Source organism: Carassius auratus, chromosome 8 (genome assembly GCF_003368295.1).
Source record: "Carassius auratus strain Wakin chromosome 8, ASM336829v1, whole genome shotgun sequence".
Lineage (NCBI taxonomy): Eukaryota > Metazoa > Chordata > Actinopteri > Cypriniformes > Cyprinidae > Carassius > Carassius auratus.
The window spans coordinates 23,150,515-23,176,897 of record NC_039250.1 but is presented as its reverse complement, the minus strand read 5'-3'; the positions used below and the strand labels follow the sequence as shown (position 1 = coordinate 23,176,897).

Below are 26,383 nucleotides of genomic sequence, written 5' to 3'. Positions count from 1 at the left end.
TGGTCAGCGTAGGAAACCCGCACCCTCCTCGCCATACGATTGGTGTAACCAAACTCTCGTCTTTATATTTGAAAGTATTGCAACACCGTTCTCGAGTCGAGAGCGAACGTCTCTCTGCATTTTCCTTCTTCACATTCACAAAAGGGGAGGTTTCCTAAGAAATTTCAAATTTCATCTGACAAACAAATAAACCATCAACGCCCAAATATTTACAATCTTTGTTCAGTGAGCAATTCACCCGAAGTAAAACAAAAAAGGCAGTGATGAAATTTATTTAAAAAATCATAGAAAATTATTTTTAACTAATTTTGAAATCAGTAGTTTTCTGGGTTTTGTTTACAAAATAATATTTTTACTGTATTTACGCTACTTCCATGTTATCCTTTTTGAATGGTATGAGTTGCCAAGGTGCACTTGAAGACAGCATTAAAACACATTCCAGCCCAAATTTCCCGTTCCGATAACAAATACGTCATCAGCACAATAAATAAATATATAAACCTATTTTCATGGGTCTTTAAATTATGTATGAAATTACCGCAAAATTACCAGATCCCTTACAAAAAGCAGTTGAAATGTTTTTGTAATTTTGGCTAAGGATGTGCAGCTATGGCAAAAAAATCTTCTCACAGGTGAGCCGATGATGTACACCTCAATTGTGTTAAATGATAAACAGACATTTCCTTTATTGTCTTTATCATAGAGCCACACTATTAAAACTGCATACCACATCAATGAAATACTGCAGAACATCCACCATGCAAGTCATCCTTCATTCATATAAATGGGTCAGTTTCCAGTATTTAACAACACGGTTTCACTGAGAGAGCACTACTAAATTCACCCGTGCATTCAGATTGACACTACTAAACACACTTAAAACACCAGCTTCATGATTTCTTAATGTTTCTATACACGATAATGGAAAATCCCTGGTGCTTCAGGCACATATATATAAAGGGTTGAGTCAATGTGACGAGCCCCAGCAACCAGAGATGATGGTGACTTTGTCGAAACGGATGTCAAAGACAGGATTGACACAGATTACACAAAGCACCTCTGTTGTCACATCCTAAAGAATCTGGCAATGTTCACTTCTTCAGGAAGGATTCAGTCACTAGGGCAGTAAGGCATACACATACTTGTCTCTTCTCTGAGACTATTCAACACCAGTAGATTATTATATTGCACTTTAAAGGACCCAACTGAGTGAATCTCTCAGGAAACCAAAGATCACAGGGTCTGTATGAAGACGACAAAAACATGGTGGCAAAACACACGTTGACTGTATCATAAAGTTAGTGTTTTATCCCTCATTTATCCCCCTAAGGGAAAACAAGGACTGAGATCAGATGGCAACAAAACTTAAATCCAAAACAGGAAAGAGCCATAAAAAGGCTGGTAATGGGATCTGATCCTCCGCTGAACAGTGGAGTGCAGATTCCAGCGTCCAGATATAAAAAGGGCCTCTATGTCAGAATTAAATCTCTTCTCATTTTTCTCTGAGCACACAAACTCCTGCGTCACAGCGTTGTGTTGCCATTGAAGTCACCACCTCCCAGCTGTCAATCACGGGGTCATAACATTCAATGCTGCTGAGCAGTGAGTTCCCATCATATCTGCAGAAAGAACACAGATGCAGTATCAAAGCAAAAGATTAAGTCATTCATTTATTTTCTGGTAGTAACCAAGGCAAAAACCCAATAGAGAAGGGTTTACCATGCTATACTGACATCTTACCCTGCAATGGCATAAAGGCGGCCCCTCAGGACCGTGGCTCCTACATAGCAGCGTGGTGTGGTCATATTGGACACAGTGGTCCAATAGTCTGTGCGGATGTTGTACACCTCTACAGAAGACAGGTGGGCCGTGCCGTCAAACCCTCCAACAACATATATGTGATCATTCAACAACGCCACACCAGCCCCTGTAGATGAAAGTAGCCACGGTATATAGCAGTGGAGATCTGCAAATTATGGTTTGATCGCAAACTAATAATAAAAAATGTTTATATAGGGCAAAAGTTTATTTATTGTCTCTTCTATACATCATTTTAAAATATTATTTTACTGTTTTTGAGTCCAGCCTTGGTGAGCATAAGAGACTTCTTTCAAAAACATAAATGTTAACGACCCCAAACGTATGAAAGGGAAGTGTATACAACATGCTATATGTACAAATGTTTCTATTGACCTAAATATTTCTTAGCACCTGTTATAGAATAATGATAATGTGTTAAAGGGATAGTTTGCCAAAAAAATAAAACATTTCTCCATGATTTACTCACCCTGAAGCCATCTTAGATGTACATTACTTTTTTCTAATAAAGTTTGTGTTAAAAAAATATACATTTTAAAAGTTTATGAACCATAATTTCTAGTTTCTGCTTGATGTCATACTAGCATTCATGAAAGAGTGGCATTCCAACAGATTACATAGGCATAGCATAAGCTCAATTTTTATTTTTGGGTGAACTATCCCTTTAACATGTTAAAAAGGATTCTTATGTGAGAGTACCTGAGCGTTTGTTGGCCATGGGAGTGACGCTGGTCCAGTGTCCTGTGTGAGGGTCATACCGCTCTACAGAATTCAGGATGTTCAGACCATCATAACCACCTGAATCCACAAAACAACACAATGTTTACACTGTCTGAAAAGCTACATGTCTATCTGAACATGTCTGTGCCAAGCCCTTTTTGCTATTATGTATGCTAGTTATGAGCAACTGTATTTCTGGATTCTCAGCACAAGACAAAAATCATATTCTTTTACCTTCTACAACAAACAAACACATTACCTAAACAGTAAATGAGACCACTGGCTACAACAAGTCCTGCTCCCTCCCTTGCAGTCTGCATATCTCCCAGCATGCTCCACTGGTCAATATTGGGGTCATAACGCTCCATGCTGGTGTGACGTCTACTGCCATCAAATCCACCCGCAACATAGATCATATCTGTGAAAGGGTAAAATAAATCAGTCTAAACATGACTAGTTCTGAAAATGGCAACATTTTGAACGACACGCAGCTGGTTTGCTCAACCAACTTGCAAAAGAGAAAGATCTTCAGATGATGTAGACTAAGAACATTGTTTGAAGAAAATCATCCTGCTGTACATCCACCAAACCCACATAACTCACACTCACTGAACTCGTTTGGTTGGCAGATTCAGTTTCAGGCTTATGTGAACTGTACTGCTTTATTCAAAGCTCATGTGCCTAGAAGTATTCATAAACACAACCCACCTTGACCAAGAATCCAAAAGAAACTACTAAAACTAAAAAAAAAAAAAGCTACTACTAAAAACTAAGAAAACAAGCATTCTGAAAAGATACCTCCGAGAGTTGTAGCTCCTGCAAGGCCTCGGCGTACATTCATTGTGGCAACAGAGTACCAGACTCCATCTTCATCTGCTGTGTAGTCTAAACACTCAACTGAACTCAAGCGTGATCGGCCATCATATCCACCGATAACATAGACGCGGTCATTCAGGGCGACGGTGGCAACATAACGTCGCTTCCTTGCAATGTTCTGGAATATAAATGTTTTGAGACAAATAAACTGCTGGTCAAATTACAGCATTACACTTTATCACATTAACATCTTAAAAAAAAAATACTACATGACAGACAGACATCCTGTTTGCTTCATCCCTGTTGCTCACTGACATTGGGCAAATGTTTCTAATCAATGGACAACATATAACTTACAGGAAGAAAGCTCCACTCTCTGGTTTTTGGATCATACTTCTCAACAACGTCAATGGGTGATTGTTGGCTGCCAAATCCTCCAATTACCAAGAGAACCTCTTTGGCACCTAAAACCCATTCCAATGTTAAATATTTATACAAGGCTTCACAAGATCATCATGAACATGTTACAACACACAAAACTAATTCAGCGAAAGAATGAACTGACATAATGATTTATATATACACTGAGGATCAATTTGAGGCCTAAATATTGAAAACACACAGAGGCATCAGACCGAGTCTTGCTTGGGTTCGTGCACTCTGCATCTCGCTGCGTAACTCTGGCCGGAGGTGAAACTTCTTTGCCTCGTCCACCAAATCTCGACAAGGCAGACTGCAGTGTATCAGTGGCTAAAAAATAGAAGCAACACTCAATACAATGTACAAATATCATGCAATAATGCACACAAAAAAAAACACTATACAATAGTAGTGTTGGTCCTGATGGACTGAAAGTTAAATTTGTTAAATCAGCTGCCATTGTCTTAATGTGTCCTCTTTCTGATATATTTAATTGGCCTCTGTCTACTTGTTCTGTTCCCTCTATATAAAAATGTGCAAGAGTTACTTCTTTTCTGAGAAACTTATTTTTAATCAATAATCATTGTATATTAACGCATTAAGTATTCTCTCTCTATTTCAGTCCGGTCCATTCTTAATCCAATTTTAACTCAATATGCATATACTGAATAAGAAGTCTTGATGAATGATGTTTGGTACACAACGTTGATGTTTTCCTTTTGATTTGAATATTACTTTTGGCAATGGTTTACCTTGATTTGAATATTACTTTTGGCAATGGTTTACCTTGATTTGAATATTACTTTTGGCAATGGTTTACCTTGATTTGAATATTACTTTTGGCAATGTTTTACCTCTTGATAATGTGGATTCATTTAAATATCTTTAAAGTTTTCTTTTATCTTTAATAAAAATAAAAGTCCCAGATTGATTACATTGTTAATAGAACATGGATGTTCAATTAATTGTTCTACATTTCAGATTCTGAAATAATTATTTCTCTTTCTTTGAGATCTATTACTTCCCTTTATTACTTTAGGCTATCTTTATTTTCCTGTTTTAACTTGTGCACGTTTATTTATTTGTAATTTAGCTGTGGTTTGAGGGTGTGGGGACAGGTTGAGCATTTCATTTGTTCAGTATATTTGTAGTATAACTATATATTCTATATGGTTGTTTGGTCATTAAACATTAAACATCTTTGCTTCTAACTGCAGCATCCAGTACATTCATGCAGTCAGCATGTATTTGATTAGCAGAATCTGACCTCTATATCAATGACATCAGTGATGTATCGTGGGGTGAGCAGCGGCATGCGCACATACTCCAGCAGATCGGGTAGGTATGGCTCTCTCTCTTTTCTGTTGTGCTTCACCCAGTTCAGAACTGCCTCGAATACAGGCTCCTCTGAGTCAACCTACACACATAAAACACAGACACACCATAGCAAAACTAACTTTATTTGTTGCTTTTGATTTTCATGGTTTTATATCTGCGTCTTCGCCAAGTAACCATAAATTTAAGTCCAAACACTGTAATTACACCTTTAGAAGAATTGGACGGTCGTGAGAGACAGGAATTTAACAACACAAAAAGGCAGATGTTTTTGTTGTCCATGTGTATAAAAGAAGACAAAAAAGCAGGCTTACGAGACTGCACTAACTGCATTTTCTTCATTACTGAAAGTGGCTAAAAGTCTCAAAAACACAAAATAAATACCATTTCAAATTTGTGGTCAAATGTGTTGCTCAAAACCCCTAAACTGGTTCCCTATGTGCCAAATTTGCAGATTAATGTCTAACCCTGATCAGTAAGTGTGTAAACTAATGATTACATTCTATAATAATCTTTTGTATCACTTGTGGCCTTAAAGAGTAAAAATAGAAAATCTCAATACTAGACATGAGTTATGTTTTATCCCATACAGAAATTAACTATGCTTTAATTATAAAAGTACAGTAACCATGTTTTAGTTTTATTTTTGTTTGTTTTTTCAAAATGGATTACCATTTGTATTTATTTTTAAATATATTCATTTGTAAATTAATTTTTAATTTGTGGCATGGTTTAACAATAGTAACCTTTGTCTCTGGATTTATAGCAAAATATTAAAATGTTAATTTTCATAGGGGTTGTTTAGTTGTCTGTCGCAGCTCCCCCTAAACCTATAATAAAATCTGATTATTTTTCAGCTAAATTACTACAGTAACATTACAATAGAAAATGATGTCGTTTATACAATATTTTGAGAGAGTGTGAGCAATATGCTGCTGCTGCTTGACTTAGTGAACAAATGCAAAACTACAAAAGCATCTTTACAGATGAAACTGACCTGCACTTGAAAACCTGAACAGTAGTTTTGCTTCTCTGCTCTAGCTGTACGCTTCCACAGTCAACTCCGGTCTCTCTCTCTCGCATTGATTACTCTATGACTGATCCAGACCGTTTGGTGGAGGCGCGGAGAGCGCGCGAGCACAACCATTGTCGGTCACGACTTATCGATCCATGATTTATTAGAGATTGAATTAACGAATAATGAATTTGGAAATTATTGCTTTAGTACATTCGGCAGGCAATTATACAATAATAATATTAAAATAGTGGACCAAATTGACTGCCAGGCCACCGGGAATTGTCCCGGTTCTCCCGATGTCCTGATTTTCACAGACATACAGAATGTGCAGGATTCATATATTGTCTTTTGCGGCTTAATATTCAATGACGCTAGTCCATATCATGCTTCGATTCAAGTGTACTGACCTACTTTTGATTTATTTGTCCAAAATGTGGCATATTCCGTCCGTGTTAGACAATAGCAATACCGTTTTTATGATTGGATTCTACGAACCAGACTATGTTTCTGCATCGCGTATGTCTCAGAATAGTTGGTGCAATTTGGGAAAGAAATCAATTAAATCTGTATGTGGATGTGTGTAAATATTCAAATGTAATCCCTTTTGTAATCTTTAAAATTTTCACAAGTAACTGTAATTTAATTACTCATTTTATCTTAGTAACTGATTACGGTTACATTTATTTTGTAATTAAATTACGTAACATGTAACAAGTTGTGTAGTAGTGACAGAAAAGAACCATTTCCATCATTCAGATGATATTATTTGGGTGTAAAATTATATTATTTTGTTTAGACTGCTTCTGTATATTTCTGACTTGAATGTTGTAATAACGAATGGCCAACAAAGTTTCCCAAGTGCACTTGGACTTGTTCAGACTGAAAGAGACCAGAGAAGGTCAATGCAGACAATCTCACCTGGATCTCATCACACTTGATGAGTTTTTCCACCTCGCTCTGACTGAGCAGCATAAACTCTTCCTGTTGCACCACCTCAGCAAAATGTTTCTGTGAGAACAGTTCAGCTGCCTGCATCAAGTCCAGACAGTTATGAGTTTCTGCAAAGTCTCTGATTCCCAGACAGTTTGATGGATCCAGCTGACTATTAAGGAAATCACAGCAAGCTCTCTTCACACCTGTGGAGAACAAAACAAACATCAGACTGGCTTGAAAATACAATCTGCATGAAATACAGCAGAATGACATCTAAATCCACTGCAGGTATTAGTACTAAATCAGGAAAATGCATTTAGCAGAAATGAAAACCAAAGTCAATGATTTATAATGCAGATATATTATGTGTGGCAGACAAACTTGCTTCGATTCAAGAAAATACTTTTTTCCATTGGTAATTTAGTGTGCTAGGAAACAATTATTCGCATTAATGCGGGTGTCTGACTAGAATGCATTTGCCTGAGGGATTTGGCTAGTTATATAGCTCTTAATGAAAACTACCATTTCCTTCTGCTCAAAGCAACCCAGAAGCCTGATACTGCCACTGTCATTCTTGACAAAAGGGAAGGCGTTACCTAGGTATCAAGTTACTTTTTGTTTATGCAAAACATAAATGTATGACTTTCAGGATGAAGTACTTTTCAAAAAAGCTTTCAGGCTTTGTCCCAGGGCTTTTGGGTTTCTGTCACAACCTTTGTCAGAAATGTCCTCTAGTTCGAGTACACAAGAGATTTTGTTGATGCCTGAAAAGATTATCCCATTTCAGACAATAGACAATTGCCCTACTTATCATGTTGTTCAAATTGGTATCGATGCCAGATTTTAAAAGTATCTGCGATGTGTTGTTTTCCATTTTAATTCCAAGGACACAGTGTTCCTTAGAAGGCTAAGAGCGATGCACGTCTTTTTCTTCCACTTCCAATCTCAAAGTTGGCCAGTGGTTACATAATTATATTATAAACATAATAGGAGACACAAAATTATTAAATGAATCTCTAATCCTGAAAAGTGGGTATGAGTGGTCACACACCACATCTCAAAGGCAAGTGACTCAATGTGATTCATGTTATTTATATATATATATAAAAATGTTTTCTGATTTGTTTAAAACTATCACTTTCAGTTTCTATAAAAAAAATAAATAAAATAACAGTATTTTTTACCCCACATATCTACAGTGAGTTTTTAGCTAAATTGGATGTATTCACAGAAGGATGTTATACAACTTTCTTTTTTAGAAAATATATTAATTATTCAGCAAGGACTTGTTAAATTGTTTAAAAAGTACATTTTTTATATTTTTACAAAAATCTTTCATATAAATGCTCTTCTTTGAATTTTCTATTCAACAAAGAATCTTGAAAAAGAAAGTATCATGTTCCCAGAAAAAAAGAACAACCATTGTTATTCATAACATATAAAAATTACATAAATAAAAAAAATATATTTAATAATAAAATATACATTTACAAACACCCCATCCCCGTGATAGTGTGCAAACATAACAACAGCATTAAATAAAATAAAAAAATAATTACAACAAGCTCTAATTTCTTTAGTTCGGTCTGGTAGGATGGCAAAAAAGGAGACCAGATACATCTGAAATAATCCACAGCCCCCTTAAAGTGATGCATTAATTCTTTCAAATTAAAATATATCATTACCACTGGTGAAATAATGGGGGTTTGTCCTTAATCCAATTAAGTAATTGCTTCGGGGAATAAAAAGCAACTTCTGAGCAAGAGTTTAGCCTCCCGGTGCAAGTGTCAAGTTATTGTGTACCAAACCAAGTATAAAGAGGCAAGGGTCTTTACATATTTATCCAAATATCTTTTTTTAGACCTGGCTCCAGAATCGTGACATTAAATCGACAAAAGCAAAACATATGGCTATGCGATGTGTACCAACACTACTCTTACACTTTGAGCAAACTGACAACCTTGGCACATTAATTTTAAGAATGTATGGGATGCAAATTTTATTTTATTTTTTAATGGAGACAGAAGACAGAAAAATCCCTCAGTTCTTAGAGATCAGTCAGATTCTTCTGCAATCTTTATCTTCTGCAGCTGAGCTCTAATAGCTGGTCTGTGGCAATAATTGCCCCTAATCTCAAGCAGGTTTGTACTTGTGTTTGTCTCCATCACAATTCACAATTAATCACATCATGCTGCCACATGTAAAATGAACCAAAATAAATGTATCATAATCAGCACAGGTAAAAAATAAAAAAGGCTTCATCATGTGCATTATTCAGATGTGCTGATCTTGTTATTTACTTTCAGTGTATGTAAGAAAACCATGAAGTTGTCCAAATAATCACATGGGCTTGGTAATATTAAAATCCCATAACAAAGAAACAACAACTTGAGCTGAGCTGGTTTGTACATTTGTACCTTTGAGCTGCAGGAGACAGGCAGCAGGCAGCAGCTCCTGAACATTTTCTACTGTAACCAGCACCGTCTCGGTGTAAACAAAATCCAACAGGATCTCCATGGTGGCTGCTGTGAGGCCCTGAATGTCCACAAAGGACTTCCCTTTTTCAGCAAGCTGTAGAGCAACAAGAAAATGATGAGACATAAGCATATTTAACATGACATATTTTTTGTGGGCCAAAACATGGAAGCAAGCAAGTTCTCAACTACTCACTCGTCTGCTTTTACAGTCTCACCGTGTTTTTGATCACACTCCTGCAAACTATATATCTACATTAAACTTTCATAAAAAATGTTTCAGTCCCACTTCACATTAGATATCTTTAAATACTTGGTACATAATAATAAAATAATGAACTGTAAGTTAGAATTAAATGGAAAACACTTTTGCTGCTATTGAGACAGGATACGAGGAAGGTTAGGAGCAGGTCTGGGGGTATGGTTAGGTATAAAGGGTAGAGGTATGGTCAACTGTAATTATAGATGTAATTACAAGACGTAATAAAAAGTATAAGTTGATCGTATCAAATTATCCATTTGAAAGTAAGTATATAATAGTTAAAGATATTAATATAAAGTGCATTCGATGTTTCTCTAAAGATCAAAAGAGTTATGCAAGTGGTGTAGTTCATTTATAAACTATGTATAGCTTTATCTTTTGCTGTTTGCATTTAGGCTTTTTTTTAATTTTAAAGTTGTGAGATTTTAATAGTAATACACTTCACAACCGTTGCCCAGATTTACAGTCTAGAGAAGTTGATGCCAGTTGCCCCAAAGTCAGAGCCACTCTGCAGATTTAAGTGCAGTATATAATGGTTTAGGGCTGCATGATTAATCGAACACGATCATCATGCACATCATGTCAGTAAAGCCGGTTCTGTGATTAGCAGAAAATCTCCATCACCTGCTTTCAGCATTTATTACAGTCAATATAACCATACGATTATGAAATTGAAAAAAATTAGTTTGATGATAATCTAGGAAACCATTTTGTTTCCTAGAAAAAAAGTCTATTCCAAGTCTATATTTACCTAAAATAGCACACAACTGTTTAATTCATACTGGAAGCCAGAGGGCGCCTTTTCACAGAAACTCCACATATGCATAGTAGAAGTAATGCTCCAGGAAATCACTAATATGGGCTGCAACCATAAACAGTAAAAGAAATAGACAGAGCGGCCCCGTTGGATTCAACAGTGACAAGTGAAATAATTTAGAAGCCCTTCCTGGGGGTCGGACGTACTGCGCAGACTCAAACTGAGCTTGATGACGTAGAGGTCACGTGAGCAACCTGTCTGACAATTGTAAGTCTTCTAATCGCTGTGCCAAGAGAAATCTGAATCACCCACCGAATCTTGCAGACGTTGTTGACCAATTTTGTCCCGTGTCTTTTATGGACTCTCTATGGGCTTCTCCTTTGACTTCATGCCTCCACATCCCCCCAATAGCCTCATAGACAGTAAAAGATTGCCTATGAGCTTCTCCTCCTGTCCATACGGTAATTTCTCTACTGTGCGACAGAGAGTCGCAGGTTGTGATGCAATCATTAGCCTATTTTTACAAAAACTGCTTCTACAGGGCCACAACGTAAGATACAAGGTAATGGGGCCTTAGGGGCCTACATTTTTGTGTTGCTTTAGAAATAATGAATGGGCAAATGGAGTCATTAAATGCCTCAGATGTAAAGTTATTCGCTGTCAAAGTGACGCAAAAATGAATGGGAGTCAATGGAATGCTAACAGCAGGTGGGGGTCCGCTAGCCAATGGCGGCGCCCAGGGGTGCTTCAATCAAAAAATTAAACCCTGCCCCCCTGGCTGCATCCGAAAACTTAGGCAGCTGACTTGCTCTCTCGCTGCCATATGAGACAATGACTTTGCAGGCAGCATTTTTGCACGAAGGCACTTCATGAAACAGGCTTCTGAGGCAGTGCAGCAGTTAAATGGTCAACAACAAAATAGAACGAGTTTGTGTGATAACTAAACTAATATATAATTACTATAATACTGATTTCTCGCTAGAACTAACATTTAAAGTGCAAAAGGTTAGTCAGAAATATACATTTACACAAAAACTGACCACCAAATGCATAATTCAATTATAATGAATATTATAATAATATGTACTCAGATAAAGCATATATTGCTGTAGTCGTGTGTTTATTAGTCAGGTTTTTCACCATTTCCTGGGTTTATTCTTTGGGGTGTATTTGGAGTTTCCACGCGAGAGCGCCCTCTGGCCTTCGGATGGAGATTTACTACTGATCACAGAAACATGCTTTACTGAAAGATACAGATGACAATCGCAGCTTCTGTCTAATCGCGATTTCAATTTCATTTCGATTAATCGTGCAGGCCTAGAACCATTACATTTTCACTATATTACTATAACCAATGTTTTTTTAAGCTACAGACTATGCATCAATCCAACTGGAGGACATCAAACATTGCAAGCCATGTTTTTGGGAACTCAGGAAAAGGAAGAAACAGGAAAAGTTATGAAAAAATGTAAATGGTTTAATATCAAATATATCCTTATGTTGTTTTTATATTGTTTAAAATCAGTTCAGATTTTACAAGTCATGTAGTGTATTCCAGCCTGAAGAATAATAAACTCACAGAGCTTATTTTCTGCAATAATTTATTAAGCCACTACTATTACTATTATATAATATATATTCCTATAACACTACTTTTCTTACATTGTACCAGAAGAGAAGAGTGACATGCTCATCAATGAGTCAGAAATGAAGCTTGACAACTTGTGTTGTGTTCCCTCTTGTAACTCTAAATCAACTTCAACTGAGAATAAAGAGACTGCCTCCTACTATAAAGGAGCAGAACTGTAACAGAGTTAGATTTTTTAAATGTATTTTTTCATTTGTGCTTATTTTAATTATACAGAATAGAAAATAAGACAGGAAATGATGATGAAAAGCAACATTAAAAACATTAATAACTGAATAATCAAAAAAGCTCAACATGTTGAAGCTTGTCTGCTTACTGCCATGTCAAGATCCAGTGACAACGACAATTTGTTATATTTGTAAATTTGTTAATTTGTAATAATTGGTGAACAGACTGCTCCAGTTAAGACCACAGTGATTTGTGTAACATGTTAGAGATGAGTGTGCATGTAGTGTACTTGTTACCTCACTGGTGAACATGGCACAGAAATAATCACTGCAGGCCGCCAACACAATGCGGTGGGCTGGAAAATCTGTGCCCTCCACCCTCAGAGTGATGTCACACAGCGTGTTGCTTTTTCTCAGGGCGTTCATGGCATTCAAGATGGATTTGGCATGTGAATTGGTCATGATGTCCTTGGGCGCCATGACCACAGGGGGAGGGGTGGAGTGGCAAAACCTCAGGCACTGCAGGATGATGATTTCTGTAGGACACAACCAATCAGTGAGTAACACAGCTGATCCCAAATACATAGAAGACATTTTTTCTTCAGTGGAACATAAAATACAATATTTTGAGTTAGAGTTTTAGGTTTCTGTTACCTTCAACTTCCATTGTATTTTTTGTCCATATGATGAAAATTGATGGGAATCAAACTGTTTGGTTACTAATAATCTTTAAAACATCGACTTTTATTTTCAACAGAACAAAAAGGTCATTCGGGTTTTTAACGATATGGCAGAATTTTCATTTTTGGGTGGACTATTCCTTTAATATCAGACAATATTTGTCCATATCTGCATCTGTATTGTAGCTTAAACATTTACACCTGTACATCATCATTCGATGAGAATGTTATTTTTAAAAAATGTATTAACCAAAAAACCTTCCAAAGAAATCACAGAAAGGAACTGATCTTTAATGACAACTGCAAAAACAGTAAAATTATAAAATGATAGATTCTTCATGAAACAGCTAAGTTCCCATCCTTTTGGAAATATAAACATCTTCAGTACATTTTTTTAAAAAGTGAGTGTAGATCCATAAACAATAATACGCTTTAGGACAGGTCTACCTGTGGGCTGTGATAGACAGGGTACTAGTTACACGTGTATTGCAGTAGACGGGAAACAGGAATAAATTCTTCGTATTTCATATAATTTTATTAGTATAACCTAATCGAAACGTGTTGGTGTAAATCAGGTGAGAGTTTATGCCTCACAGAGGTGAGTTGAGGCTACATGCTAAAGCTAACTGAAAACGTATGCTAACCCACACATACACATCTCAATTTGAACTCACAACGTCCAGCGGATCCACAGCAGAACAGAAACGGACCGGGACTGGATGACAGCACACGGCTGTGTATCTGGACATTTGCTGTCACCCCTTACAGGGAGACCCTTACAGGTGTGAACTGAATTAATTTTACTCCAGCAATGAAAAGAGCAGAGCTCACGTGAGCGCGCATCTTCAGCAAAACACTGCTACGTCATCAGCGCGCGTGCGCACTGCGACTCCTGTGCTCGCGCTTCATCTTATATTAAAGATTCAGGCCTTTAATTAATAAATAACTATGAATTAACTAAAATTTACTGTTTTATAAAACAACTCAAGACTCAACAACTCAACAAGATGAACTTTCAGATAAAACTATTCCTGAATAACCTACAACTACCACAAGGGTGTGGATTTTAAATGCTTTAAGAACTACACATCAGTTCCAGTCTTTATGTAACAATTTGTTAGCAAGTTATGTTTTTATTAAACACAGTTTATGTTTGATATATTACCGTTGCTTGAAGTAATGTAAACCACAGTCCTCAATGGAAACTTTCACATCATTTTCCATTTTCAGACTACAAACTGAACATCTCTGTTTGTACAATAATTTCAAGTGAAAAGTAGTCATGAAGTATTTTAACAAACACCTCTGTCATGACTAAAATCTGTCATGATTGTTGTTCAAGTTAGGCCTTAACAACAGTTGTGTTAGATTTGTGTACTACCTTGTAGGTTTTCTGATAAATATTAGAACCTCAAGCTTTGGTTAGCTTTGGTAACTAACTGAAATAAGTTGAATACAAAATTTTCTAAAACTAAAATATATTTATATACATATGTACAAACACACACTCACAGTGGAGATCACAATTAGAGAATAATTTATGAACACAGAAATACAATTATTTCTTGCATCCGAAATAATGTAATCTTCAAGGTTCAGAATTTGAAGGAATTTTAATGGTGGGCTGCTTTATTGTGCTAGTAAAAGAGTGTTTTATAAAATAACCAAAGCTTTCCAACAATTACATGTTATTTTGTGTAAAACACAGTGATCCAAATTAGCGAAACAGCTATTTTCAGTCTGGTTTAGTTCAGGACTCTGGCTCAACCTTTTCATTATTTCAATGTTTTCCTGTTTTGCAGTGTGACAGGGACATTGTCCTGCATTAAAATTTCTGGCTGATTCGGCGATGAATTCAGGAAAGAAACTGCATGTTGAGGTTCTGATAAAAATTTGCATTCACTCTGCCATGTAGCTGTATAAGAGGCCTGACTCCTGCAGAAGAAAACAACCCCCAGACAATGACACTTTCTCCTTCACCTTTCACTGACTTTAAGGACTTTAGGTTCAGTCTTTCCCCAGTCTGATGACAAACATGTTTCCCATCAGACCCAAATAAAATTAGCTTTCTTCACTGAAGTGAACTTTGAACCAGTTCTCTTCTTTCCACACAACATGCTCCTCAGCCTTTTTGGGGAACTTGAATGAGTTAGTGACATTGTAAAGATGCATTATTCTAGAAATCACATATTTGGAACAATCACTTTAGTATTGCTCACTATCTTGCAAAGTCAGTGAAAACTGGAAAGTTAGGCTGCCAGTTATAGGGTTTGTCAGATAAAGGAAATTAGCACAAGGTGTCAGATTAACACAGATAACTGGAAGGTATTTTAAGTAAGTGTTCTCTCTCTCTCTCTCTCTCTCTCTCTATATATACACACACACACACACACACACACACACACCAAAAGGTCAGTATACTTAAAAAAATACTATTAATGATCAAAGCAAGCAATTCTTGATGTTTCATCTTTATTTTGCTCTTTTCAAATATCTTGACTTCCCAAACCCCGATTTTCTCAAACAAAAGATCAAATTGTGTCCCAACGTGAAACACACTGCTGAAGCTCTAGGTTAAGCATTTCAGGTCACAAATTAAGGTTTGATCATACAAACATGTTTGAGAAAACTGAGACCTAAGCATGTTCATGTGTTTTCCCTAAAATTCTTACAAAATACAGAAGCATAAACCAACAGATCAGTCAGACAGGGTTTCTACAGAACAAGTGAAATGTAAGACTTTTAAAGACCTTTTTAATACCACCTTATATGAAATTTAAGACCTACACCTGTAATGGAAATACACATTATTTTACATACATATATGTAATATTTAATGTTTTAAATGTAAAAAGAAAAAAAATCATCGCTCTACGATACATTTATTTATATTTATTTATTTCTACGATATACAGTGAACTTTTCATATCAGCAGACAATATTCCACACAAAATATCCCACGAAACTACCACATCACTGAGATTTTTGGTGGTGCACAATGATTCTGAAGCAATATTTTTTAAATACTAAGCTTTAAATACTTAAATCTGCATGATTTTATTTACCTTTATAAAGGCCTATTTGTTAAACTGCGTGTAAATGGTTGTAAACAGTCATCAGGTCCCTCAGACTGAAGCTATTTAAGCAGTAAATGTGACCAAAAATATTTAAGACCCATCAAATTTGAAATTAGGACATATTTAAACTTTTTAAGGCCTTTTATTAGGAATACGTTATTTAAGACATTTTAAGAACCCTGGGCGGATGAAAGATGAAAGTGTTGGAGGAGGTAGTGCCTCTCCAGACCTCTGTAATGCTTTATGGTTTATTCTAGTGATTTACAATAAATTCTGTGCTGCACTGAAAAGCTGAAGAACAATATTAACACAAGCCTACCACATTTATGAAGTATCTTAACTAATAAACATCTTACTAAAATAAATGTTAAAATCCTTCAAGAGATAATACAATGATTAAATTAGCATTGTGTCGGGTCCAGGTTCATTGTGAAGTGAGCAGGCACTGGCCAAAGTTTGAGTGATTTATTTTTATTTACAGCAGAGTATCATCTGTGCAGCCTCCTTCCAGGCCATAGCGGAACTCCTGCAGGTTTGAGATGCCATAGAAATGGACAAACGCTGCTGCCACAACCAGCACGTGGAATATCTGATGAGACTGAAACTGAGAAAGCAAAACAGACAGAGACCACAGAAACTTTTTTGCAATGCAAAAGTAAGCTATTTTCAGTCAAAGTGAGACTTCCATTTAATTAGCTGCTATAGATGAATCACAAAGTCCTGTAAACATCACAACTAGTTGCTGTAAAACCTTGTGTTTATGATTAGGATAAAAAAAATTACAAATTCAATTAATATCATCAGTATAAACATCAACAAGCATATCTGTTTTTGTACTGCTAAAATATGCTATTACACTACTTTCCAATATAAAAATGTCCTTGAGTCTTACCCAAATGTCACATTTCCCAGGGAAGTAGCGTTCAGGTATCCGTGCAGCATAAAGTGCTGCTCCGCTAATGTACATGGCACCCATCAGATAGAACCAGCCCATCTGACCCACTGTCATTGCCTTCACAAAACCCTCTGTGATGGTAAAATGCATTGTGGGGATGATCCCACTCAGACCGAGGCCCAGGAAAACACCTAAATATGAGAACAAAATGTTTTATGAAACATCTGAAATGAATCGGGTAGGTGGAATACTCTGAGAGGCAGAAGAGAATATTACCTGCACGTGTGGACCGGTGGCGAGGGGTGGCGAATCGGTCCAACTGGGCCACAATGATAGCAGCGACACCCAGCACACACACAACAAAGAGATAGATGAGCCGCGGCCGAGGAGAGCAGTAAAACGAGTAGTACAGCCAAGGAACGAATGAGCCCATGATCAAAAACGTGATACCAGAGTAATCCAACCTACAGACATGAAGAACATACACTCAAGTTACTGAAGGTCACATGTTCCTTCAGAAATCACTCTAAAACAGTGATTTCGTGCTAAAAAAACCCATTTCTTATTATTATTAGTGTTAAAAACTGTTGTGCTGCTTGAGACTTTTGTGAAAACTGAGATACATTTGTTGCCGCTCATAAAATGCCTACACACAAAGAGCATAAAAACGGGTGTCACTTACTTGGAGAAAGTCCTGGAGACCTTCTCCGAGTGGCAGTAGACAGTGTGAAAAAGCCAGGAGAAGCACAAACAAAGAACTGCACCCAGGAAGAACGCCCCAAACACCACCTTCTCCTGCACGGGTGCCATGAAGGACACGTTTGGCCGCAGCATTGTCAGAGTACCCAAGAACAGGAACAGAATTAAGCCTGTAGGGATACATTACATTAACTCAATTGGCCTTTCAAACTACATACCAGACACATAATTATACATTAGAGTGCCATCCTCAGGGCAGTGATTCACATATATTGGATTATCACATTACAAATATCGTTCAATTTATCTTTCTTAAAAAGCCAATGGGGTTATATGACATACTACTGTTTAAAAGTGACCGTAAACACTTATACAATGTTCCAAATTATTTCTATACTCATCAAAACCGTACAGAAAAAAAATCTATCATGGTTTCCATAAAAACATAAGCAGAAAAACAGTTTTAAACAGTGATTGTAATAATAAGAAAGGTTTCTTGATCTACAAGTCAGCAAATTAGAACGATATCATTCTAATTTGATGCAATTATATGAAAGTATACTGAAATACACAAAATACATTCAAATACAAAACAGTAACAATAAATGCAGGCTTGTGCATAAGAGACTTTCTTTCAAAAACATAAAAAAATCTTGACCTCTATCTTTTGAACAATTTTAAAATGTATATAATACAACAGGAAATGCTTAATAAAAACTGCTGAGGAGTATGTTTTTCTGATAGTCATTTTATAAAGAGGCTACAGTGATATATAGTATTTCAAGAGATGCTTGTTTTGTTACATTAAACGGTTTTGCATTATCATTTCATATAATACAAGCACAGACCCAGCAGGTGCGTCCAGATGTTTCCAGTTTCTGTGTGAATCCTGAAGATGCTCCCAAAACAGGCACGGAAGGACGGCATGGGCGGGCGGTGTCCATGCAGCAGGTAATCATTGTCCTTTAGCCAGTCGGGGAGAAGATGGTACGGAATAACTCGCCAGCATCCTTCCCATACCTGGTAATGGAAAGACTTTGCATTAAAGGTCCCTTAATATGCAAAATTCACTTTCAAATGTTGTTTGAACATAAATGTGTGTTGGCAGTGTGTGTACACAACCATCCTATAATGATACAAATCCACCCACTCCTTTTATTTTGTGTGATTTACTGTTTTTCTTTTATTGTTTGGCTCATCTACAGTATAGACAGCAGTAGGTACTATATATCACACTGCTGTCACTTAAAGGGTTAGTTCACCCAAATTTTTTAATTCTGTCATTATATACTCACCCTCATGTAATTTTATTTATCTGATATAAACACGTGACTTATTTCCAAGTTACTGAAAGAGCTGTAAAGGTCCAGCCCTATTTTGAAAAAAGGGAGCAGGGAGCAAATAAAGAGACATGCACAAAAACAGCGAGTTTCTGCTTCCACTCAAAACAGGCATTTTAAAATTAAATAATAAACGATATGTGGGTTATTTTGAGCTGAAACTTCACAGACATTTTCTGGGGACACCTAATTTTTTAAAAAGGGGTAGGGCTGCACGATATTGGGAAAAAATGACCTTGCGATATTTTATTTTTCTTCAATATATATTGCGATATGAAATCTAATCAAATTTTTTCTTACAAACAGAAATGGGGTGAGCACACTTACATTCTCATTTTAAATGATTTAAACATCGACACCATCGTGTGAATTGATTAATATGCGCGATGGAGAGAGCAAGACAACGCTCCTGTTGTTTGAAAACGGTGAGCATGTGGCCGGGACTCGCTCGCTCTTTCTCTCTCTTGCACGCGTACGCGCTCTCTCTCTCTCTCTCGCGCGCTCTCTCTCTCTCTCTCCGCCAATCACATTCATCAAGGGCTGGGGAGCAATACAGTTAATGAATAACGGATAAACTACGACAGCCTACATCGCACATCCTGCGATGTGACTATCATGGATTCGTACATCGCGATATTGAAGCTTAAACAACACATCGTGCAGCCCTAAAAAGGGGCATAATGGGTCCCCTTTAACACAAACATATCAGACTTGAAATAGGCCACATTTAAATAACAATCCATTTAAAACATGAACATTGCGATTACCGTATTTTCCACACTATAAGTGGATTATAAGGCGCACCTTCAGTGAATGGCCTAATTTAGAACTGTTTTCATATATAGGGCGCACCGGATTATAAGGTGCATAGAATAGAAGATACTGCAGTCAAACGTTTGACTGGGTTTGTGTTATGCATCCACTAGATGGAGCTGTGCTAAAGGGAATGTCAACATTTTGACAGAGTGCCTTGATCCATATATAAGGCACTCTGGATTATAAGGCGCACTGTCGTTTTTTTGAGAAAATTAAGAATACAGTAGTTAAACACATGCGATTTTGAAAATACATCAATAGGAATACCAGGACAGTTAAGCATAAACATCTGTTACCTTGTGTACAAACTCCTCCATCTTCTCCATGGCATGGTGTGCCTGCATGGGCAGTGTAGCCACCCGCAAACCTCCTTCATCCTCATCCTCTTCCTCATCAGGTAATGCTGATGCTCCCTGCAACAACAATCATGCTTCTAATTATCTTTTCGTTAAGTAAGTTTAGTTTTTCTTTCCTCACTCCAGCTATTATATGTACATTACCATTTAAAAGCTTGGGGTCTCAGCAGAGCTGCATTTATATGATTAAAAATACAGTAAATATAATTTTTTTTTAAAATAACTTTCATTTTAATACATTTTAAAATACAGCTGATTTGTCAGATTATTTAATGTATAGAAAGTTCAAAAGAATATAATTTATTTGAAATAGAAACATTTTGGAACTTTATAATTGTTTACTTTAAAAGAAAATGCCACAGTTTTTTCCATACTCCACTATGTTCTTCCCTCAACTTAGACGAGTTGATATGCACCTCTCCCGTCTCAGTGCGTGCACTCAATCGCTGTAGCGTTGCGCCACTACGTCAATAGTCATTCCTTAGGAGCCAAACAGGGATGAATTTAGAATTTATCATTTTGAAATTATGAATTTATCATTTTCTGGTATTTCATCGTTAACATTAATTAGATAATATTTTGCTATAGAGTGTGTTATTGTGCTGATATCTTATCTCTGATTGTACTAACAGCTGGCTCCTGAATTTTTTTTTAATTCTTCATCTTCCGTGTGGTTAGTTTACAGCAATAATAGAAAATGAAGTATTGGCAACTAGTTTTATGGCCATTTTTACCCTTAAGCCATTTTTTAAAAAATGTGCACCATCTTTTGAGTCAAATTCTTCCATTTGGGCTTTTACCAAGCAAATTAAATCAGTATTAACAAAACTGATCTTTTCAATGAAGAGGAAACACAGAAGTGGCATTAGAAGTGGCTAAAAACAATTATAGTTTGCATTTTTACACTATGTAATAGTATGTTTCTCAAAACAAATAAATCTCATCAAATTACTGTTTTTACGTATTTGTACATTTATTCCAAAATAATAACAAAAGGCAGTAACAATACAAACAATAGATTTTATTTGTCAACTGATGTTCAGCTGTTCTTTTTATCTGTACCAGCGGGTGTCGCTGTTGGACAGTTACTTTATAAAAACGAGCGACTTGCACTTTTTGTATCACATTTTGTTTTTGTAATATCGATAACTTTCTCATCCATTTTTTTTCTCTAAAGAGACTCTGCCTCCCTTGCCTTGAGTGATGCCATGCAACAACTGATGGCTGAAGCCATACAACAAACAAACATAAATTTATCTTAAATTATGTTCCTTGCGGCTTTGAGTTTATATAAATGTTGTCAGATTATTTTACATAAATTAATAAAGTGATGAATGGAAATTGAGCAGTTCAATTAAGTATAGAATTTAAGTGAAAATGGGCATATGTGGGATCACCGAGAAATGAAATGTTTTTTTTTTTTTTTTATTACAATTTATTATAAAAATTGCTGATGCATACTACATACCAACAAGCAGATGAGCACTAAATTAAACCCCTACACAAAGCTCAGCAGAACTGTTCGCTTTTATATTTGAAAAAAAAAAAGATTTTGAAGTGTTCTGCACAGAAATGGTTGATAAAGCAACAAAGTACAAAGTATTCACCAGATTTGAGGAAGAATAAGTAATCCGTCAGGTCAGAAATAAAAACTCAATAAATTATAAAAATACATTAAAAAAAAAATCAATAAAAACTTAAGTATCTCAATTAAAATGGTTTCATGATTATTTTAATATATAGTTTTAAGTCTATGTTTTGCTGTAGTGTGTCAGTAGTAAATATCAGTTTACATTTCCAAACATTATTTTTTCTATTAAATGTAATAATCCAGTGAGATTTTTGTCTGACAGCAGCCAGTGCTCCACACAGAGATCTGATCTCATCATCATCATCATCATCATCATCATCCAGTCCGTCTGGAATAACAGAACAAACTGAGACAGACTCAATCCAGAAGAACTGTGGCAATGTCTCCAAAATGCTATAAGAAACATGCAAAGCTACATTACTGAGCAGAGGTTTAGGCACTTGTGTAAAAATGCTGTAAAGTGAGGATGCCGTCAAAAATAATGCCATAAATAGATTTTATTAATTAACTTCCATTAACTAAATTATATCGACATTTGGTGTGACCACACTATGTGTTAAAAAAGCTTTTAATAATGACAAAGCAAAAACAGAATTGTCACATCTTCATACATTTTGTTACCCTTAAAAATAACATAACTGAAATATGTAGATTGCATAAGTATTCAAGTACAAGTACACAGTACTTAGCTTCAGCTTCAGCTTCAGCTTCACCTTCAAGTCTTTTTGGGTATGATTCAAAAAGCTTTGCTCATCAGAATTTGGCAATTATCTGCCATTCTTCTCTTCACCTTTAAAGCTCTGTCAGGTTGGATCGGGGCATACATATTTTCAGATTTTTCCAGAAATATTTAATTGAGTTCAATCCCAAACTGTGGCTGGGCCACTCAAGGACATTCACAGAGTTGTTTATAAGCCACTCTTGCTGTGTGTTTAGGTCATTGTCCTGTTGGAAGGTGAACCTTTGACCCAGCCTGAGCTTCTGAATGCTCTAGACTAGGTTTTCATTAAGGTCATCTCAATATTTTGGTGCATTGAGCTTTTCTAGTCCCTCGGTCTCTACTACCAAAAAACAGGCCCACAGCATGAGGCTGCTACCAGCACATTTTACTTTTGGGATGCTACTGTACAAATTATAAGCAGAGCTGTTTCCTTCAAACATACTTTAGTATTGAGGTTCATCAGACCAAAGAATCTCGGTTCTCAGAGTCTGATGGTCTTTTTTTTTTTTTTTTTTTTACAAATTCCAAATGTGTTTTCATGCATCTTCACTGAGGCCATAAAGCCTAGATCAGTGGAGTACTGGAGTGATGTTTTTCCTTCTGTAGATTTCTCCCATCTCTACATATGATCATGGAGCTCCACTAGTCAATATCAGCTTCTTGGTCACCACTCTAACCAAAGCCCTTCTCCATTAGCTGCTCAGTTTGGCCAGGAGTCCAGCTCTAGGAAGAGTCCTGGTTATTTCAAACTTCTCCTGTTAAAGGAAATAGAGACTACATGCTTCTGTGAACCTTCAATGAAGCAGAATGCTTTTCTAAACTCTTCTCCAGATGTGTGGCTTGATGCAAATCTGTTTCTAAACTTGGATTTTGTGCTGATATGCATTTTCAGCTGTTTAACCTTTTAATAAGATGTGTGTGCCTTTCCAAATCATACCCATCACAAACAAATAATTATGGTCACACTTTAGTTTTGGATACAATTCTCAATATTAACTATTGACTTTTGCCTCACGTAACTATTAATCTATTAATTAGCCTACTGTTCGGTTATAGTGTAAGATGTAGAATATGGTCACGCATAATAAGGCATTAGTATGTGCTTTATGAGTACCGTATTTTCCGGCCTATAAGTCACACTTTTTTTCATAGTTTGGCTGGTCCTGCGACTTATACTCAGGTGCGACTTATAGTCCGAAAAATACGTTATAAACTGCTAATATAGTAATATGCAAGCAACTAGATAATTAATAAAGTGTTACATTAAATAAATAAAATGTTTGTGTGTGTGTGTGTGTGCGTTATTGGGTGTGTGTGTGTGTGTGTGTGTGTGCAAAAATAAACTACTGGCTAGCAGCAGCTGGGCATTCCTTTTGTGTGTTCTTTACTGGAAAATGCTAATGCAATTTATAGGGCTCATATTCTAATTGCATCTGCTTGCTGATTTATAATATGCATCATCAAATATTTCATTTAAAAATGAAACAGTGTAATTTACAGCAGAAACGGCGACAAACGATCGTGACTCCTGGCACGAACTCTGGTAGCTGATACACAAAAGTGTAAAATAATAATAATAATGAAAGTAATACCGCTGTGGGAACTTTGCATCATAATTTTAAAAAACACCACCGCACGCCACCGAGAACAGTTTAGTATTTTTCACAGAGAAAATTGAAGAAACGGCGAGAAAGACCGTGGCAGCTGTCACAAATAAAAGTGGGGGTGAGACCTGCTGCCAGAGAGAGCACCAGCCCCTGCAAAACATGGGTCAATTTTCTCATTGGTCTGAACTCTGAACAAAACAACAGGTTTATTGACAGTGCGGATTTATTCTACCAGCAGGTGGAGTGTTTGGTAGAATATAACTGTTTCCCTATCGCAATTCTGGTCTTTCCATCCCCAAATTTAAGACCTCTTGAAATCATAATTAAGACTTTTCTGTACAATTTACAAATTTGATACAAATAAATTTAAGACTTTTTTTAAGACCTATGGAAACCCAGAATGCTGTGCCGAACTCAAAGTGCTGCGAAGTGATCTTCCGCCATTCATTATAGTCATCATTTTTATCCACTTAGGAAATCACCACTGTTTATTTTGGGTCACCATACTATCTCGTGTATCTACTCATGTAACTGTCTTTAAATAGAGAAAACATGGAAGTCTTTGGTAGCTTCTAAATCCATCCCTGTTTGGGTCCTAAGGAATGAATGGTGGTAAGCTTAATGCTAGCATAGCGGCACCACACTACATCGATTGAGTGCAAGCACAGAGACGGGAGAGGTATGTATCAACTCGTCTAAGATGAGGGATGAACTTAGTGGAATATGGGAAATCGGTGGCATTTTCCTTTAACCTCTAAACTATTTAAAGTACCTTTGCAAAATAAATTTATAAGTTTCTTCAAATAAAAATACTGCTACTACTGACCCCAAACGGCATTGTGTTTTATTTTTCCCTCACAACTCACTCTCGATTTCTCAGCTTCAGCTGTATTTGTCAGCAGCGGCCCAATATCGGAGAGATCTGCGTCCTCATCTTCAGAGGGGCACCGCTCCGCATTACTGTGGGAGCCACAGTCACTACGGTGACACGTTGTCATGGGGAGACAAACCCGAAACTCCTCAGAGTTTACACCTCCTTCCACAGTTCACAATCTGGGCCTGATGAGGATGCAGAAAAAGTACAGATTAACACATGGCTGTTAAAAACATCGGCCATGTAGTCAAGACTTATCATGGATTTTATAATATTCCATTCTTGACATATCGAATTGGTTGATATATAATAATTGGTTCACTTTACCCTGTCAGAAATTAAAGACATGAAGTGCAAAAGCCCCTAAAATAAATTCAAAGGGGCCCTTAAGCTAATTTCTTGTACTTGATTAAGCGTAAACTAGATTTAAACATAATCATTTTGTATTCGTGCAATCTGTCATAATATGATCAATTATTTTTCTGCTCAGATCTGGTCAGATCTGGCTGCTCCTATTTCCATGGTTTTAAAGGTTTAAATCCCGTTATCTTAACGTGCTTACAGGCTAACCAATCAAACTAATAATTAAACCATTAAAACAAACATCTGCGGATTCTCAGGTCGAGCAACATTCTGCTAAACGTCCTGTGTTTGTATTATTATTATTATTGCTATTATAAGACGTGTAACATCGCTGTTATAATATGACTTAACTGAATCCGTTTTGTCAAACCAGCTGACACTAGCCTGAATGCTAATGCAATGCACTATGTTTTGATTTGATCATGAATTTCAAAAACACAGTCACTTTTATCACATTTCCCAGATTAATATTACCGACTAGATTTAATAATATAAGAGCTCGGTGTTGATACGTCACCTGGCTGACAGGCTGTGAAATCAGTGGATGGGAGTTTACCGGCAGCCGCTGCTCGCCGTCTGGTCGCTAGGAGTCTCTGAACCTGTAGAACCAGGCGGTTCAGTTCATTAGCAAATTACAAGACAAATCGCTTAATTGATACAGATTAAACAGTCTTGTATGATATACGCTGTGTCAGCTCGCGGAGACAGTGTGGGCACGTCCTGCGTCTCTGTCAGAGAGGGAAGAACACGTGGTACCGGAACCGGTTTGACCCAGCGGGGTTAAGTTGGTTTTGTTTTCGATATTCGTGACACATTCAGCAGTAAACGCCAATAACTCCAAAACGAATTGCCCTACAAAAATCTAAACAGTGTGACCTCCAAAAGGGAAGAGCTGATCATGTTCCACAGCCTTCTTTTACTATATTTTCCCTCGATATAATAAGCATGGCCCCGTGCAAGCCGTCGCAATGTGCAGAAAGCCGGGAGAGAACGCTC

General features: G+C 36.6%; 2 protein-coding genes across 4 annotated transcripts; both read right to left on the bottom strand.

Moving 5' to 3' along the window:
* Positions 1-656: 656 nt before the first annotated feature.
* Positions 657-13,914, bottom strand: LOC113107704 (kelch-like protein 12). Its single transcript, XM_026270383.1, has 12 exons — positions 13,723-13,914; positions 12,666-12,904; positions 9,478-9,631; positions 7,046-7,263; positions 5,042-5,191; positions 3,990-4,104; positions 3,712-3,818; positions 3,337-3,532; positions 2,798-2,956; positions 2,518-2,616; positions 1,741-1,927; positions 657-1,619 (listed from the first exon to the last, which is right to left on the bottom strand). Exons 2-12 carry the CDS (start codon positions 12,846-12,848, stop codon positions 1,493-1,495), a joined length of 1,695 nt encoding a protein of 564 aa, XP_026126168.1. The 5' UTR covers positions 12,849-12,904; positions 13,723-13,914; the 3' UTR covers positions 657-1,492.
* Positions 13,915-15,503: 1,589 nt separating this feature from the next.
* On the bottom strand, positions 15,504-26,383 carry LOC113107703 (adiponectin receptor protein 1-like). Of its 3 annotated transcripts, XM_026270381.1 has the most exons (9): positions 26,073-26,382; positions 25,905-25,986; positions 25,017-25,209; positions 20,172-20,288; positions 18,568-18,739; positions 17,703-17,889; positions 17,297-17,484; positions 17,018-17,211; positions 15,504-16,729 (listed from the first exon to the last, which is right to left on the bottom strand). In XM_026270381.1, the coding sequence occupies exons 3-9, from the start codon at positions 25,146-25,148 to the stop codon at positions 16,601-16,603; spliced, it is 1,119 nt and encodes a 372-aa protein (XP_026126166.1). In that variant the 5' UTR covers positions 25,149-25,209; positions 25,905-25,986; positions 26,073-26,382; the 3' UTR covers positions 15,504-16,600. The 3 variants fall into 3 exon arrangements, with proteins under 3 accessions (XP_026126166.1, XP_026126167.1, XP_026126165.1); XM_026270382.1 differs by having other exon boundaries at positions 25,944-26,383; XM_026270380.1 differs by having other exon boundaries at positions 25,905-26,382.

Coding starts and splice junctions, on each gene's coding strand:
- LOC113107704 (XM_026270383.1), bottom strand. CDS start 12,848: ATGGCGCCCAAGGACATCATGACCAATTCACATGCCAAATCCATCTTG. Junction 4,105..5,041: donor CTGATGTCATTGATATAGAG/GTCAGATTCTGC, acceptor TCTATTTTTTAG/CCACTGATACACTGCAGTCT. Junction 3,533..3,711: donor GAGAGTGGAGCTTTCTTCCT/GTAAGTTATATG, acceptor TTTATATTCCAG/AACATTGCAAGGAAGCGACG.
- LOC113107703 (XM_026270382.1), bottom strand. CDS start 25,148: ATGACAACGTGTCACCGTAGTGACTGTGGCTCCCACAGTAATGCGGAG. Junction 17,890..18,567: donor CATCTGGACGCACCTGCTGG/GTCTGTGCTTGT, acceptor GTATCCCTACAG/GCTTAATTCTGTTCCTGTTC. Junction 17,485..17,702: donor GTCTCCAGGACTTTCTCCAA/GTAAGTGACACC, acceptor TCATGTCTGTAG/GTTGGATTACTCTGGTATCA.